This window comes from Microtus oregoni, unplaced genomic scaffold (assembly GCF_018167655.1).
Source record: "Microtus oregoni isolate MIOR12 unplaced genomic scaffold, Mior012 000014F_ref0000157, whole genome shotgun sequence".
Taxonomy (NCBI): Eukaryota; Metazoa; Chordata; class Mammalia; order Rodentia; family Cricetidae; genus Microtus; species Microtus oregoni.
This window is the reverse complement of record NW_024543073.1, coordinates 12,812,434-12,828,875: the sequence shown is the minus strand read 5'-3', so window position 1 is coordinate 12,828,875 and position 16,442 is coordinate 12,812,434. Positions and strand designations below refer to the sequence as shown.

Here is a 16,442-nt window from a genome sequence, read left to right as displayed (position 1 = left end):
TTCTGTACAGCAAATAAGCTTATGAGGTTATGATGTCCATTAATACATAATACATAAATATGCGCATATATATATACATAGTTAAGCTAGGTGTGGTGGCACGCATCTTTAAACAGGACACTGAAGGGTAAGATTTCAAGTTCAGGGATGACATGGACTCTATAACAAGAACGACTATGCTCCAGCAAAACCAAAGGAAACCATGTCTGTTTTACGCGTGCTCATCCATTGTACACGCCACGTGAAATCTACGACCCCACAACTCATCCACTCCTGGGAACCACAGAGATGCATTCCTCCTTTGCATCCTTACAAAAACCAGCTGTCTCCCAAAGGTGACGCCTATACAAACGTGGCAAGGATGGGATGGCTCAAATGCAAACACGCTTGTCTACACTGCTTTTGCCACCTTTTCAGTGACATCCGAGGCTCTCTTCCTTCCCATCTCTGCTTGAGCCACGCCCACAAGCTCGGCACAGCGTGTACCACAAGCATCATCTCTGGCTAACAGGGCCACTCTGCACACACAGACTGCATTACATCAACTTGGCGCTACAGAGTAATTCAGAAATAAATCTCGGGAACATATAAGGCAATTCATTACACCACCACATTCACAAAAGCACAGGAACCAGCATCCTAGAGTTCAGAGAAACTACCATCTGCTGCCAGCTTTTTCAGATTTGTGCAATGTCCTCTCCGAAGGGAAACGGGGAGGGCAAGCTGAAAAGACAAGTGGCTGCATTCATCCTAACAGCAAATGCAACGGGAAGGGTGCAGTGGCTCTGTAGTCAGGTGACACTCGAGTGAGCAGAGGACACAGTGAGGTTCCCTGTGAGAAGGAGACACAGAAGCAGAACATACTGCCGTACACTTGGTAAACACTATGTCTGCCCCTCACCATGGCAACAAGTGAAGGGAAGGGATCCAGGCAGCCGTGGGTACCCAGCAACATTTCCAGCAGCAAGACAAATGCTCTCGGAAGGATTGCATTAGCTGACGTTGTTCTGAAGGCTCTCCCTGCTAAGGCACTGCCTGCTTTTGTTGTCCACCACATGCCGTGTTCTTGCCGCCATGATTTACACTCAAAGCTGAGACACTACTGTTCCTAAGTTGCCACTGAGGTCAGTAATTCATAGAAGGAGACTAAACATACAGGTCCAAGAAGTTCACAATGGACTCAAGGTCACAAATCTTGTAGGCGTTGGGATACTGAGCAAGACTCAAGCATTCTCCTAGTGTTTCCATTCAAAAACTCCAATGCCTCAGACCAGGGAGCTGACATGAATGAGAGAAAGAATGAAGTGGTATCAGCTAAGAACTAGAGAAAAGGAGCCCACGGGACCAAGGGCAGCAGTGACGCGCTCAGAGATAAGATACTGCCAAGCAAACACAGACTCACCGACGGGCTTCGGTTTCTTACAAGTAACTCCAGATCCCTTCAATAACAGCTCTTTATTCTTTTTCTTTTTGTGCATATTTGTATATGCATGCAACTGTGTGTGTGAGTATGTGTGCACATGTGTAGAGGTCGGAGGAGGTGTATGGTGCATGTGTAGGGGTCGGAGGTGTATGGTGCATGTGTAGGGGTCGAAGGACACCCTCAGGTGTCAATCTTTGACTTCCACGTTTTATATATATATATATATATATATATATATATATATATATATATATAAAACCACACTGTCTGACTGATGAGCTTCCAGGGATTCTGCCCTCTCCCATCCCCTTATAAGGATGCTAGGATTATAGACATTTGCACAACATGACCAATTCATATATAGGGTTTGAGCATTCAAACCCAGGCCTCATACTTCCATGGCATATACCCACTGACCTATCTCTCAGGCCCTTCTCTACTTTCTTCAAACCATGATCAACAACATGGCCTTTATTTAGTATCTAGTATTGATGCCCCTCAGCTTATAATGAGGCGCTGTCCCAATAAAAACCATAATAAATGGTCAGAACCAACTATCTTCTTGGCCTATCAACAGCATCAGTTTGGCTTTTTCCCTTCTTGATCACAATGCTGGCTGGGAGCTCCCACTCACTACTGCTGGCCAGCACAACAGACAAGATCCTACCACACACCACTAGACTTGGAAAAGAACAATATTCCAAACTTTACAGTTCCCACTGAACACATTCACATTTTTGTGCCATGGAAAAGTCACCATACCACTAAGTGGAGCCATTGTAAGTTGGAGACTCTCAGGACATGCTAGGTGCTATTCTGGGTACCAGAGAGATGGTAGAAAGTGAGGCCCTCTGGTCCTTCCCTCCAAAGAGTATAATCCAATTCTCTTCCTCAGTCCGTCATGCCTTGATTTCTACAACACTTTTTCTGCCCCTCACCCTAGCCCAGCACAGTCTCCAGCATATGCTGGGGTGCGCCTCGCATCAGGTGTATCTCTTTAATTTGTCCTCTCTGTACTGATAATTGCTGCTCCCTGGTCTGTGTTCACATTTTGATAGCCTTTGATAGCTGACACTCACAATTTAGGGAAGCATCACAATTCAAACTCTCTATTTCAAGGTTTCAGGACCACTCTCAGACACACCTGGTACAGAACCGCACGTCATGTCCGGAGCACAGACTCGAATCCTAGGAAGTAATACACAACCACTCACTCGGCTGATACCTGTTCATGGGGCCTCTCCTGTATACGTGAGAACTGTTGAAGATTGACGAATACGCATGTGAAGGAGACAACGTGTGCTCTCCTGGTAGAGTTCACAACACAATGACGTGGATTTTCTCAGGAACAAGCACTACATTACACAGGAAATACAGCATGTGTGTTTCAGTGACATCCGAGAGAGATGAGGGACATGGGAGAAGCAACAACGAACAGAATCCGTAAGCAGCACAGGTATCATGGAAATTTCTGAAAGACCACGGCTGTCTCAGAAATGGAGAGGGCAGGCATGTACCAAGGACACTTAAGGTCCTCACGGTGCTTTCTGTCACACTGGCAGCTGATAAACTGATGTTCAGAATTAAATTCATACCTTACTTGTTTAGGAACTAAGGGATGTGTTAGTATCACCTCTTTTCTCAGGATGGCTGGAAGACTATAAAACAAACCGGTCAGAACGTGAGACCAGAAGGGCCTCTGGACTATAGCCTCATGTTCCATTAATGCAGAACCTCCCTCGGCTTCTTCCGGGCTATGTGGGTATCTAGCCTCCCCAACGGACGGTCGGGGGTTGGGGAGCCCATCATATCTTCAGAAATCTTTCTGGGAAATTCTTCCTCTCACACGAGGCCCAAAGTTGTGTTACTGGCATCTGGATCCACACTCCCAGGCCTCTTCCCAAAGAGCAAGTTTGCTCAGCAAGAGAGCCGTCTGGGAGCTTGCAGCTCTCATTTCTGGCCAGCCGCCTGGAAGGCTGACCTGGAGAAGCCCACGGGGACCTGCCGGAGAAGGAGAGCTGACTCAGCCGTCAGTACAGCCTGCCTCCGGAGCTTTGCCATGAAAGGAACAGACTCTTCCACCACCATATTTAGAAAGTGGATGTCAGCACCTCAAAGGGCATGACTGTCAGTCTCCCCTGCACCTCCACACACACTCACAAGAAGGGCACAGGGGAGAAATCTGACCCGCGGCAGCCCAAGGGAGAAGAGAGCCATCCGTGGTGTCATAGATACACTGGTTTTCAATGTCACAAACACATTATATTCCTACAATTTATAACATCAGACCATCATCTTAGAGCAGACACTTTAGAGGGCACTATCAGAAAAACGTGTGTCCAAGCTGCCAATCCTGTAACTCCTTCCAGAACACTGTGTTCTGGGGCAGACTCATCACTAGGTCTGGCCTCCCAAACTCTTTTAGGTTCTGGCCCAGCTATCCATGCCGGAAACCTCAGCTTCTATCAGCCATTGAAAAATACCTACTGAATACCTCCAATCTACACCTCTCTTTCATCAGCTTCTCTGACAAAGGCTGCCATTCACCAAACCTGTTTGCTCCTTTCCCTCAATCCAGGTGAGCCCTATCTCATTAGGTGTGACCAGAACGCCACGTTCCTCGTGATAGAATGTGCACCAGCATCAACTACGTGCCATTCTCTATGATCTTCCAATCCACCGGTTAGGTTTTTGTGCCCAAGGCAGCCTTGAAGGCATGTGTTACAGACACTATTGGTCCCTGAAGGGAGCGGATCCTTTCCAAAATCCTAGGCTGGTGAGTGGCAAACACAATTGTTTGTGTGGAAGCTGGTCCACTTTCACTGGATGGTGGATTTCTTAGCGGCACACACGTTGATACATCTCCGGCTCTTATTCATTCATCTGTTCTTTAATAAACCTTTCTCAAATGTTTACTGCAATCCATTTGCAGAGCAAGGCTCTTGGGAAATAAAAGAGTCTAAATGAAAGTCACGAGGTCTACCTAAAACAGATAATTAAAATTCTATTTAAATGATTTCATAGCAGTGTGGATGTCTGAAGTCACCTACTGTGGAGTGAGGTCGAGACTTCAGCTTGAGTCTACGCTATTAAGCCTCTCTCGGAGTTAGTATCCCTATCTGTAAACAGAGGCAATCCCCCCTTCGTGGCTGGCAGTAGTAGACGGAAGTGAGTGAAGAGCTGTCGTTTAGTAGTCAAGGACCTACATAACATGATCCCAAATCAAATTAATCATATTCTTGTTTGTTTCGTTTTTGAGACGGTCTCATGTATTCCAGGCTAGCCTCAAGCTCGCTATGGAGCTGAGAACATCACTGAATTTCTGATCGCCGTCTCTACTACCAGAGCGCAGCATCGGGTAGGTTGCACCATCGGGCCCAGCATTATGTGGTGCTGGGAATCAGATCCAAGGCTTCGTGCATGCTGCTAATTAAACATGCTACTGCCTGCTACATCCGCAGTATATCCTAGTAATCTCTCCAGGAACAACCCTAGGCTTGCCTTCTACTCCACCCTCCTAATAGTCCTATCAGCTCATGATTTTCTAAAAGAAGCTATTACATTTGATTGTGTGTATGTGTGTGTTTGAGTCTGTGTAAGAATGCATATGTGTTCATGAGAGGGCGTGTGTGTGCGTGCGTGTGTGTAAGCCATAGCACACATGTGGAGATCAAAGGACAACTCGCAAGAGTCGATTCTATCACATGGGTCCTGGGGGTCAAATTCAGGTCACTGGGCTTGACAACAAGCATCTTTAGCTGCTGACCTATTTCCTTAGCCCAGTACTGACACAATGTTTCTCAAACACAAGTTCTTATCTCCTAGATTGGCTAGACTGGCTCTGTTCTGTGTTTTGTTTTGCTCCCACATCCCACATCGGCAATGCTAAACTTTTCTTCACAACACTTCAGAACCTTGCCTCCCTCTGCTACCACAGCATCCTGCCTGCTCACACTCTGAACAGCATCCTGTCTTAAAAAAGACAAAGAAAAGCATAAACACTTAGAAGAAACTTCAGCATCTCATGCTTTGATCACCACATTTGGATAAATTACAAGAGCAATAGAATTCTCCAGGAAGAGAAAAGCATTTTCCTATGTTTTAGGATCTATTACATCTAGATGATGCTTTATAAAAATTATTACATATAACTTTCAAGTTAAACTTTACTTTTACATTAATAAACACAATGCTATCAGTAGAAGACTAGAACCAAAGTTCAAAGTCATTAATTCATTTCCCTAGTCAACTTTCCCACACATTTCCATTTAGTCTTACCTTATAAATAACACAGAAACAAATACGTCAAACTACGTGAATACCATCCAAAGATTATAAGTTAGTATTTTCAAAGCACTTGTTATGAATGGCAAATGTATTCCTCTGCTTATACAAAATAGAGTACTTATCAGTGCAAGGTTATCTTTCCCAACTGAAAGTCAACTTCAACCAAAAGACTGATTCTGTGTTCTTTCTTAAGATTAAAAAGGAATAGCTACATTGAGTTCTCAGGGTAAATATTCTGATTAGACACATGGAGGTTCAAAGATACTAAATTCGAGAAGGTCCATTAGAATATATATATTAGAGCAGTTAGTATTTTCTATCATGCAACCTCATAATAAGCTGTCAAAACGTGCCCCAAAGTGTATGTGTTGAGCTTGGTGATGGGAAGTCGGAGGTGGGGCCTAGCTGATGGAAGGGGAGGGCACACTGGGTTCCCGCCTCTTCCTGTCCTTTTCCTTGCTGTCAGGCATGAACAGCTTCGCCTCCCACCATCATATTCTGCCGTATCCACAGGTTTACCAGATAAGACACTCATCTCTCATGCTAAATGTCACTTCCATAAAAATAAGTATAACCCTATCAGCTGAAATGCGCCGAGGTTCAAAGCCACCCATTAACCTTCACAGGTAAGAAATTCTTTCTCTCAGACTCCACAGTAAGAGCCTGAAACCAGGAGACAAAATGTGTATTTCCTTCACGTGGTTTACCTCAGGCATCTCACAGTGACAGAGATCACAAACAAGGGGTTCTTTAGAAGTTTTCTCTGGTGAACAGAGGAGAAAGAATAGAAATCAGTCTATGAGTAGGGGGTATTTAAGTCCAAGTCTGGAAAATGATTAAAAAGGCAAACCCTTTAAATTAATATTTGATCCTAAAAGTCATAGTGAATCAAATAGTTTGTGGGAACAGATAGTATGATACGATAGCATAAGTTAGGAAGTAATAAATTATATCATCCTAAGGAACAGATCAACACTTAAAAAAACAATTAAAATTTCCATTCTTTAAAAATACAATTCTTTGAGAATTTCATACTATGTACTTTGGTCACATCCATGGCCTACTCTTTGCCCCGACTCCTCACCCAAGTCATTTCCTATGAAAACCTAGCAGACATACGGAAGTGACAATAACCCAAGACCATGTGATGTCCCGAAGTTGCAGTAGAGGGGACGAGCAAAGCTCTCAGTGGCTTCCCTGTAACCCAGTAGGCAAGGTCCACCAGTTCCCTCACTGCATATGGTACCAGGCAGGCACCAATTCCAAAGCAGGTCCCCCATGTGCTGTGTGAGGCAGACTGCTCCAGGACTGGGTGGTCCCCGGGAATCAGAGAGCAAGCAGCCCTGGCAGGCCCTGGGTATACTTGCTTACCTCCAGAAGCGAAAGGCTGAGAGAGGACTAGAAGGGCTGCCCGGGCTGGATGGGGTTGGACTCAGGCTCCTCGGAGTGAGACTGCAAGTTAAAATAACATCATTCCGAGTGGGAGAAATGATTGCGGTACAAATAGCACAGCTCGCAGGAGGGACCGGGCTCCCCTTGGGCCCGAATCACCAGGGCCTGATTACCAATAAGGCCAGGTAATCATCAAATCACTTGCCCTTTTCAGCTCTAGAATACAGAACAAGGTGGCAGCTTTTCTGTGGAAAATTACATTTTAAAAACTACAGCTGCCATTTGTATTTGAGCCTTTTCTTTGTCACAGAGCAACCTGTCTGTTATCGCCATAGCGAATTTTGCATCAAAGGCAATCGGACGTTATTTTATATGGAATATACATTGAGGAGAAAGCTTTTCTAGACTGAGACTCACTGGTGAATCTAGAGCAGAATTGGAGGGAAGTGGTGATCAGACAATGCAGACAATCAATCAGGTTAAATACAGAAGCTTTAAAAAATCAGATATTAACATTTTCATCTAAGACAGAAGTATTCTTAAGTACTCAGAGAGAAGCAAATCTTCCTCATAGCAATGACCCAGTATTGGTTTTTTTCCTCAGCCTCAAGGACAATGCTAATAAGGCTTCTCATGCATATATATTTATAAAAAACTTTAAAAATTTTCACATGTATCTTTGGACTATTTTATACATCAGAGACGTTTTTCTTTTCTTTTTGCCAAAGCAACAATCACTGGGCCATTGCGATACTTGCTCCCCAAAGTCACCCAAAACCACCAAACATTTCCAGAAGCCAACTCTCAAATATTCATCACAAGGTGGTCCAAAAAAGCCATTTACCCTTTGTGATTTGAGCTCCATGCCTGTTCACTGGTAAAGAGGTAGATACATATACTATACTATCTTTTTCTTGTGTGTGTGTGTGTGTGTGTGTGTGTATGCATGTGTGTGCACCGATGTGTGTATATGTGTAAGCAGATTATGTTTGCCCATGTGGGTGCCCATTTGGAAGCTAGACGCTGTCTTCAAGACGTATTCCTCCACACCTCTGCACTGTATTTCTGTGAGTCAATTGCTCTTACTGAACCTAGCCATTTCACCCCCTGGGGCCGGTTCACTTGTTTTCACCCCCATAGTTTATAGGCATGTACTTCAAGGCTTGACTTTTATAGGGTACTGGGAGTCAGAATTCAGCTCCTCACGGCCTATACAGCAAACACTATGTCTCCCTGGTCCTGAATACTATACATTAATGATTTTACCGATAGATCTTATTTTTAAAAAAATGGGAATTCTTATCAATTCCCATTTTTTTAAAATGGCAAAATTGGACAGAACATTAGTTATACAGCTACTAACTCTTAGGCAGAAGTGAGCCACAGTGATGCCTGTTTTACTACCATGTACTTCTTAAAGGACTGCCTCTCTGTTGATGGGTGATGGTCCTACATCATATTTTATGTTCTTACCTTAGAGAAAAGGGTCTAGGAATGAAGCGGCAAAGTGGGTATTTCAAGCCCACTGCATCCTTCATTGGGTGGCACAGATAATTGTAAACGGTAGCCAAAATTAAGTTTGAGTTTATTATTGGGACCTTTCTAACCATCTTGGTCTCCCACTGTGTGTATAATTGAGAGTTGGCTCCATGTGTCACAAACTGAAGTGTGATACTGGCAAAACACCTCCATTTATTTCCTAAGGTATCCCAACGAAGGCGAATGGCTCTGAAAACCACCATCCAAGTTGGTGCCAGGACCCAGGAAACTAAGGAGTTGGACTCCTTCTGCCCGCAGAGCACTTCAGAAGCTGCTGTTCTGAAATGTGCTGTACTTGAACTTAGCAGCTCACTGGAAACCTCTCAGGAATGCTCACAGATACATCGCTCATTTTTATCTGTGTCCCATGGAGTCTTATCTGTGATGTCCTGTCCTAAAATAGCCATACACAGACCCTGACGCCATACTGTCTCCCGACAGAAACATGGATAATGGGTGCTGTGAAGGGTTATGAAGCAGATGTTAGTTACCCTTACAGAAACTAAATGACTTTAAAGGGAGTAGAAAGTTGCCACAAATTTCTGCAAAAACTGACAACTGGTTAATTTCTACAATATTTGTTTATTTAATATCTCACTTCTAGAACATACAGTGAAGAAACAGGAATTGGAAACTGGCCCTGTGTAATTGGAAGATTCTGGACTGTATCTACAGGGCACAGAGGATGTTCATGTACTATTCCAGAGCTGTGGTACCTAGGGAACAAACTCTCCTGAAAGGAAATCCGATTGTGTCAGGAGATAGAATTCCAAAGCTCTGCTGGGTTTATTTGGTTTGTGAGTTGCGACCTTGCCATGTGGTCTCTAAATAATTACATTATATACATTATGTATGCTTTTAACAGTATCAGGGTGAAGGCTCTCTTCTAATATTTCTAATATTTCTCTATAGTGCTCAGAAGCTGAATTTACACAAAGATTAGTTTTCTCCATGAATGAATGCAAAGCTAGCTACATATATTATGACCTTATATTTCAAGGTAAACAAAATAAACGACATGAGACTATGTCAATGGTATGTACACATAATCCTGTATTCTGCTATCCATGGTCCTCAGGTGGCCGCAGCAATCCAGAGGCATAGTAACATTTGCCACCCAGAGACCAGATCAAAAAGGAGCCATCTGATATCCAATCAAAACCTAGGGAACCCCATCCTCAGCTGACTCCTCTATCCTATGTCATTATGAGCAACTTCATAAATACTGTGACAACCTCTCAGCCTTTCAAGGATAAAATGAAACATATGTAACAATCAATTGTACTTTTTAACGTTATTTTTAAATGTCTTCTTGTACTATGGACAAGATGTTTAAAAACAAAATAAGACAAGAAAATGTTTAACGTGAAATGAGATTTATCTCTTTTCATTTTTTTGAAATCCAAAGAGTGTAAGGGTGCCTGACTCAAAATCAGAGGTACAATTCTCACAGAAGGGTAGTACTCCTGGGTCCTACACCTGCAGCTGTGGGCAGGGGAGGGAGGGAAAGGCAGAAGGATGCAAACGTATCTCTAAAACATTCCAACAAAAATAGAGAGCTTAATACTACTGTGGGGGGGGGGGGGGAAGATGACCACAGCAATGGGCAAATCGCATCCGTGTGCCCCTTATGACAAAATGCCACATCTGGCAAGAAACTTGGGAGAGCAACCCAACTTTTTAATAAGTGAGTATTTCATTTGAATAAATTAAGCACAGATTTTTCAAGGGAAAGCTGGTTTAAAAAGCATTCACTAGGATGTTGTACATCTAATCAAGTATTAATATGGAAGATAATCTCTCTTGCATGGTGCACCTACAGAACTCCGAGGGAATGATGGCCACTTAAGGGGCGGACCTAGTCCAGTATGATGTTATAGGGGATGTACAGATCTCACAAAAATATGACCCCCTATCTGTGCCATAAATGACAAGAGATATTTATATTTTCCTACCCAATTCCTGTTTTACTGTTTATTCTTTGAAGTGTGTCAGTGCAGACTCGCTCGCAGCGTCTGCAGCTTTGACTAACAGATTTAAAATAAAAATTTGCTGACACGTCCTGCATCACAGATGTCTAACTTCTGCGCCACAAATTTGATGTGGACATTTTCACGTCGTTGCATCAAATCAGAAGACAATAAGATGTGTTAATGGGTTAAAAAAAAAACAATGAAGAAGGAAAGGAGAAAGAAAAAAAAACAAGCTAAGCAAACACAGACCCCAACTAGGTAAACACATTGCATGCCATGGTTGGAGAATGCAGAGAGGATGCTAAATGTTCTTCAGTTCATTAATATTCTGCTGCACTGATGAAACATGGATCACATCTAATGAATGTCACAAATAACCCTTCTCCTGCACGCTCATCCATCCTGATGTTTTCTATTATTCAATGCAGACAGGGGCCTTTCTTCAGAGACAGGCGTCATGAGCATAAACAAACAGTAAGAGGAGAGGGAAAAAAAGCCAGCTATACCATGGCCTACTGATGCATTCTTTCACAATGAGCTGCTAAGATGTTTCCAGAACTGGGGCTCAGCAACTTTAAATATGCAGCGGCACCTTCCCTCCGACTGCAATGCAAAATGCTGGGTCTGGGTTTGCACATCGGCTGGAACCAAATGCCATGCATTTAAAACATGTTCCTCTACCTCACCCTGCAGTGCTCTGAGGCTGTCAGTGCAAACAGATGCTAAATAGCTATTGGTTCCCCGGAAAGGGAAAGCGAGTGCCATGCAGAAAGCATTAAAATATTAAAGACAGACAATACTTACTCCAAGGTCAGCCCCGGAATCTGCAGCCTTTCCCGCTGGGCTTTCATGGTTGTTATATGTTACCACGCTCTATTGTAACCATGACACGCACTCTCTGCCAGCGTCCCGGTGATGACAGAGAGCCAAAAGGAACCTCTCTAAAGGACTGGACTAACAACCTCTCAGGGGGGAGGGGGATCCGGTAAGTTTGGGTCCTTCCACCTCCAGCGGAATCAAGAGCTGTCGGCGGCTTTCCTCAGGTTAACTGTGGTGCGCACTGCACTGATTTCGTTAAAGGAACGAGGCTCGCAGCTCTGCATATCAAGTAATTGGTTTCTGATTTTTTTTTTTAAAGAAAGTCGCTCCACTCAGAGACCCACTTTTTACCTCAGTGAAATGAAGAGTCCCTTTCCCAGTGCAGACTGGGGGAAAAATATATATAACAACAGTACAAGAGTTCATCTAAGCAAGATGTAAACTACCCCTCCCCACAAAGCAACCCTGTGAAACTCAGGATCTCAATCTGCCATCCTGAGGAAGCTGTGCTTACCCCTTCCTTGGAGTCAGGAGCATCACTCATAGTCCACAGGAGATGAGGGATGGCGCCTGGTGAAAATAATTGGGTCTTTTTTTCTATATATGGCAATCACCAGAAAGAGGAATAAACTAGCTGCGCTAATCTGGGGGAAGTTGAACTCTGTTTTCCAGCAGAGACTTCTGTGAACAGGCACAAGGCGGTGGTGGGGAAGTACCAATGAGGAACGCGAGAGACAGGAGCAAGAATTCTTAATTGTAAAAAGCTGATTCTTGAGAACACTACAACAGCAATCTAATAGGAGTTAGGAAGGAGAGAGACAGCAGATATTTTACGAGCCAGCAAGTTTCGTCCTGTATTTTCAAGGAACACGGGCTTTTTCACAGTATTCAAAACTTGGCACTAACTGTACTTCCATTGTCGTGTATGAAGAACACATCTGAATCACTTCCCCTGATGCATTTTAAAATGTTTTAAAGTTTGGCAGCTACAGGTTGGTTGAAAAGAAACACCAGAAAAAAAAAAATCGTAACTTTCTTTCATCAATTTTTCGAAGTACTACAAGGTCACACACAAACGTGCACACAGACACACGCACACACACACCACCCTAGGTGATATGGCATGTTCACACAGCTACATCCCAAGACCACGGCCATGCTCCTTAGTGATGCAGGAGCAGCAGCTAAGGCGCACAGACACTGGTAGCGTTCAGCCCAGATGCTGGTGTCTTTACCCTTGCCATGGTACTGTGGTGCAGACTGTGTCCCATACAAAGGACCAAGAAGGGAAGCAAGGGCTGGATGCTCCCCAATACCTGTGACTCCATCTGGCTTCTCGCCAGTCTTCACACTTCTCCTTGTATTACCTTTCTGCAGCAACTGTAGCTCTCCAGAGCTGAGACCTGGGGAGCAGAGATTCATGGAGAGTCCCAGGACCACACTGAAGCCCTTACTCGCCAACTTTCTCTGTGAAAATTGCTGATTTTTAACTAGTCACCAACTTAGCCAACTATCTTTTAGAAGCATCAAATGCAAGCTGAAAGTACACCCATTGGATCACCATTGTCTCTATAGGGGGTGCAATGGGGGGTATAAAGCGGTTATAATTTAGTAAAAGAAAAAATACACAAAGAAATAATCAAAACTTATATACCACAAAGAGACCTATTTTACTTACAAAATCTAATTTAAAATTATCAGTGTTGTGAGTTTTTAAAAAGATTTTTAAAAATCACTTACTTATAGCAAAAAGAGGTAAGTTCTGAAATTCTTTAATTTTCATGGAAATTTTCATTTTAGAAAATATTTTCTAATCTAATTCAATAAACTTCTGTACACAGATCTTCTCAAGTGACTTTTAGTTAGGTATGGCAATGGGCTACAGGCCGTTCCCACTTGCATTTCCTTTGAATACTTCTTACTTAATATATTCGAAATTGGAGCCACTAGCATGACTGCCAACCCCCAGGGAAGCTTCCTTCCTTCTAATGTCTGATGTGTAGCTTCTCCTGATTCTTCTGAATCCACCCACATACAAGGCACATGGTTACTTAGCTGGATTAATTTCTTCAACTCATCTCTTCAGCGTTTTTCCTAGGTACCTTCTTTGTTGTAGGGAGCACAGAAAATCCAAAGTAGTCCTTTCTGGAATTGGTCACCTTTCCGAGCAAAACCTCCAATAACTTCCCTCTCGTTCTCTCTAAGAGCCAAACACCAAGACACTTGGATCCAGATGAGATAGTCAAGCACCAATAGAAACAACAATATAACAAGTGTCTCAGATCAGAAAGCATAAGAAAGGAGGCAGAGGAAGAGGGAAAGAAGTGGGGATGCCAGAGAATGACCCCTCAGTGTTTTGAAAAGGGAGAAGAATCAAGCACCTCCCTTTTCCTATGCACTGTGCCCCTAGATAGGGAAGTGACTCTCTCATGCTGCATTCCCACCTGACAAAGAGAGCTGGGAGGTCCAGAGCAATGCTGTTTTCCAAGCTCTCATGAATCAGTAGATCCAGGCTGCGAGCACTGATGACTGTTGACGCCCTGGAGAGATTTACACTGGACATTATATGTTTCCTGAGGCAATAATGAGATGTAGTCTTACCAAAAATGTCACAGAGCCCTGGAGAAAACCGAGCTTCTATATCAAAATATCAGTGTGCAGGAAGTAAATAATGTTAAATAGTGTCAGAGACGGGACCAGCCAAAGCTAGAGGTAAAAGTCAAAGCAAGGTTTCCTAAAATAATAAAAAAATTGTTCTATACAAATAATTTATGCAATTATTTATATAATTATTTTTAATAAAAGAAAAAAAATATGTAATTATTTATGTAACATTTTTAATAATAGAAAAACAGATTTAAAGTTGAACATATAAGTCTAAAAAATCCTTATGATACATAGCAGCCAACTATAACCCATGAACCTTTTATGGGTCCTGACATCAAAGACTATAAACAGTTAATCAGACATTTCAAAACTAATCAATATGACACAGATATTATACATGCATATTAAACAAACATGGAATATTTGAATCAATGTGCAGATGCATTTTAGCTGCTTTTCTGTTTCTGTGGTAGGGCATCCTGACACAAGCAACTTCTTAAAGCAGAAAGAGTTTATTCGGACGCCCACTTCAAGGTTAAGGTCCATCATGGCAGAGAAGTTCAGCTGGAAAGAGCCTGAAACAGCGATTTCTACCACACCAGCAATCACAAAGAAGAGACCTATAAATCCATGCTGTTGTTCAGCTGCCTTTCTCTACTTACACTAGCCAGGGAATGGCGCCACCCACAGTGGGCAGGTCGCTCCCTGTCAATGAACAACACAACCAAGATAATCCCCCACTGGCATGCAGCCCAGAAGCTCAGCTCCTACATGATTTGAGAATCTACCAAGTTGCCAGTGAACATCGGAGTATGTAAATATGTGTATACAAAAACAAATACGCACAGAGGGGACATCTGGGAAAAGACAATTACCTTGCATTGTCACATCTCATGATCATCTTTAAGTCCTTATTTTTTTGAGATGTACACAAAAATAGTCACAGATGAAATAACAAACACGAGGGTTTGGTTCCAATTTTTTTAAAAAAAAAAACAAATAATGGAGAATATAGAATTGGCTGTGGTTAAGAACAATCGCAGTGGGTTTTTGATCCTACTGCACGTACTGGCTTTGGGGGAGCCTAGGCAGTTTGGATGCTCACCTTAGGAGACCTGGATAGAGGTGGGCGGTCCTTGGGCTTCCCACAGGTCAGGGAACCCTGATTGCTCTTCGAGCAGATGAGGGAGGGGGACTTGATCGGGGGAGGGGGAGGGAAATGGGAAGCGGTTGCGGGGAGGAGGCAGAAATCCTTAATAAATAAATAAATTTTAAAAAAAAAGAATTGGCTGTGGTTTACTAAGGCTTTTTAAGCCTGGGTGATGGACTAGATAAGGGCTCATGTAATTCGAGCTGGTATCCAAAGATCCACATCCCTGCCCCTCCCCATCCCCATCCCCCACAGCCCCTCCTCCTATCTGCCTCCCCCCCCCACAGGTCACCATTTGTCACTGATGCCTGGTTCACATCTACCTCCTTCCCTTTGGACTTATTCTTCTCTTACTATTTGGATCTTAAAGGTACCCCAGTGGCCTGTAAGTCCCCAACTTGTGAAACTACTTGAGGTGGGGTGGAACCTTCGTGGTTAAGCCTAGTAGTAGATAGGAGTTAGGGCACAGGCTGCACCATCTAGAAGACAACACTAATACCCTGGCTCTTTCTCCTGCTTTGCTTCCTGGTTGCCATGAGATTACAGGCCTTGCTGGGCCATGATGAGAGCCTCTGTACACTCACAGAACATCGGATCTAGATTACTATGTTCTGGATATTGATATCACTGGAATGACGAACAAAACACATTTTTCCTCATTTTCAGGTTATTTATTCATGGAAAAATGATGATCCGCTACCTCACTACCTGGACTCTGACCTTTCTTCATACCCTGCCTGAACTACCTGGAGACACAACACTCCCACACCCAGTGCTTCCTTCTCCTCATCCTGACATATTTTTCTCTTTAGCACTTGTCACCACTTAGTCTCTTCTGTATTGGGTTGTCTACCTGCATGACTGGAGACTCACAGAACAACACTGATATATGTTATGGCTGTGTATACCTCCAGTGCCAAGGATAGCTGCCCAGTGCTCCCCCCAGAACAAACTAAAGAAGAAAAGATGGAAGAATGGCTTTCTCTGTGTGGCAAAGCCATAGATTAGAGACATGATTCTCATGGGATAAAGGTAAAGGACACTGTTTTACACTGCTTTGGAGGAACTTTGGGGGGCACACAACAGGAGCCTTCTTTTGTTATAGGAACAGCACACCCTTGCCTGATGTGGGATTTCCCTCTGTACGCTGTGATTACCATTAATGAATAAAGAAACTGCCTTGGCCTGTTGAGAGGGCAGCACTTAGGTAGGTGAAGACGGAACTAAATGCTGGGAAGAAGAAGGCAGAGTC

At 43.3% G+C, this 16,442-nt stretch overlaps 1 protein-coding gene across 9 annotated transcripts in view; it reads right to left on the bottom strand.

Moving 5' to 3' along the window:
* The window catches only part of Mast4 (microtubule associated serine/threonine kinase family member 4), a 579,791-nt gene that overhangs the window by 200,414 nt on the left and 362,935 nt on the right, over positions 1–16,442 (bottom strand). Inside the window, exons 1-2 of one of the 9 annotated variants that reach the window (XM_041663603.1) lie at positions 11,948–12,030; positions 7,082–7,162 (exon numbers count right to left, since the gene is read on the bottom strand). The exons of 7 other annotated variants lie outside the window; for them this stretch is intronic. In XM_041663603.1, coding sequence (XP_041519537.1) covers positions 7,082–7,162; positions 11,948–11,970 — 104 coding nt within the window. In that variant the 5' untranslated portion in view covers positions 11,971–12,030. Of the gene's footprint in view, positions 1–7,081; positions 7,163–11,418; positions 11,637–11,947; positions 12,031–16,442 lie in introns of those variants that run through there. One more of the 9 variants, XM_041663602.1, reaches the window with a different exon arrangement.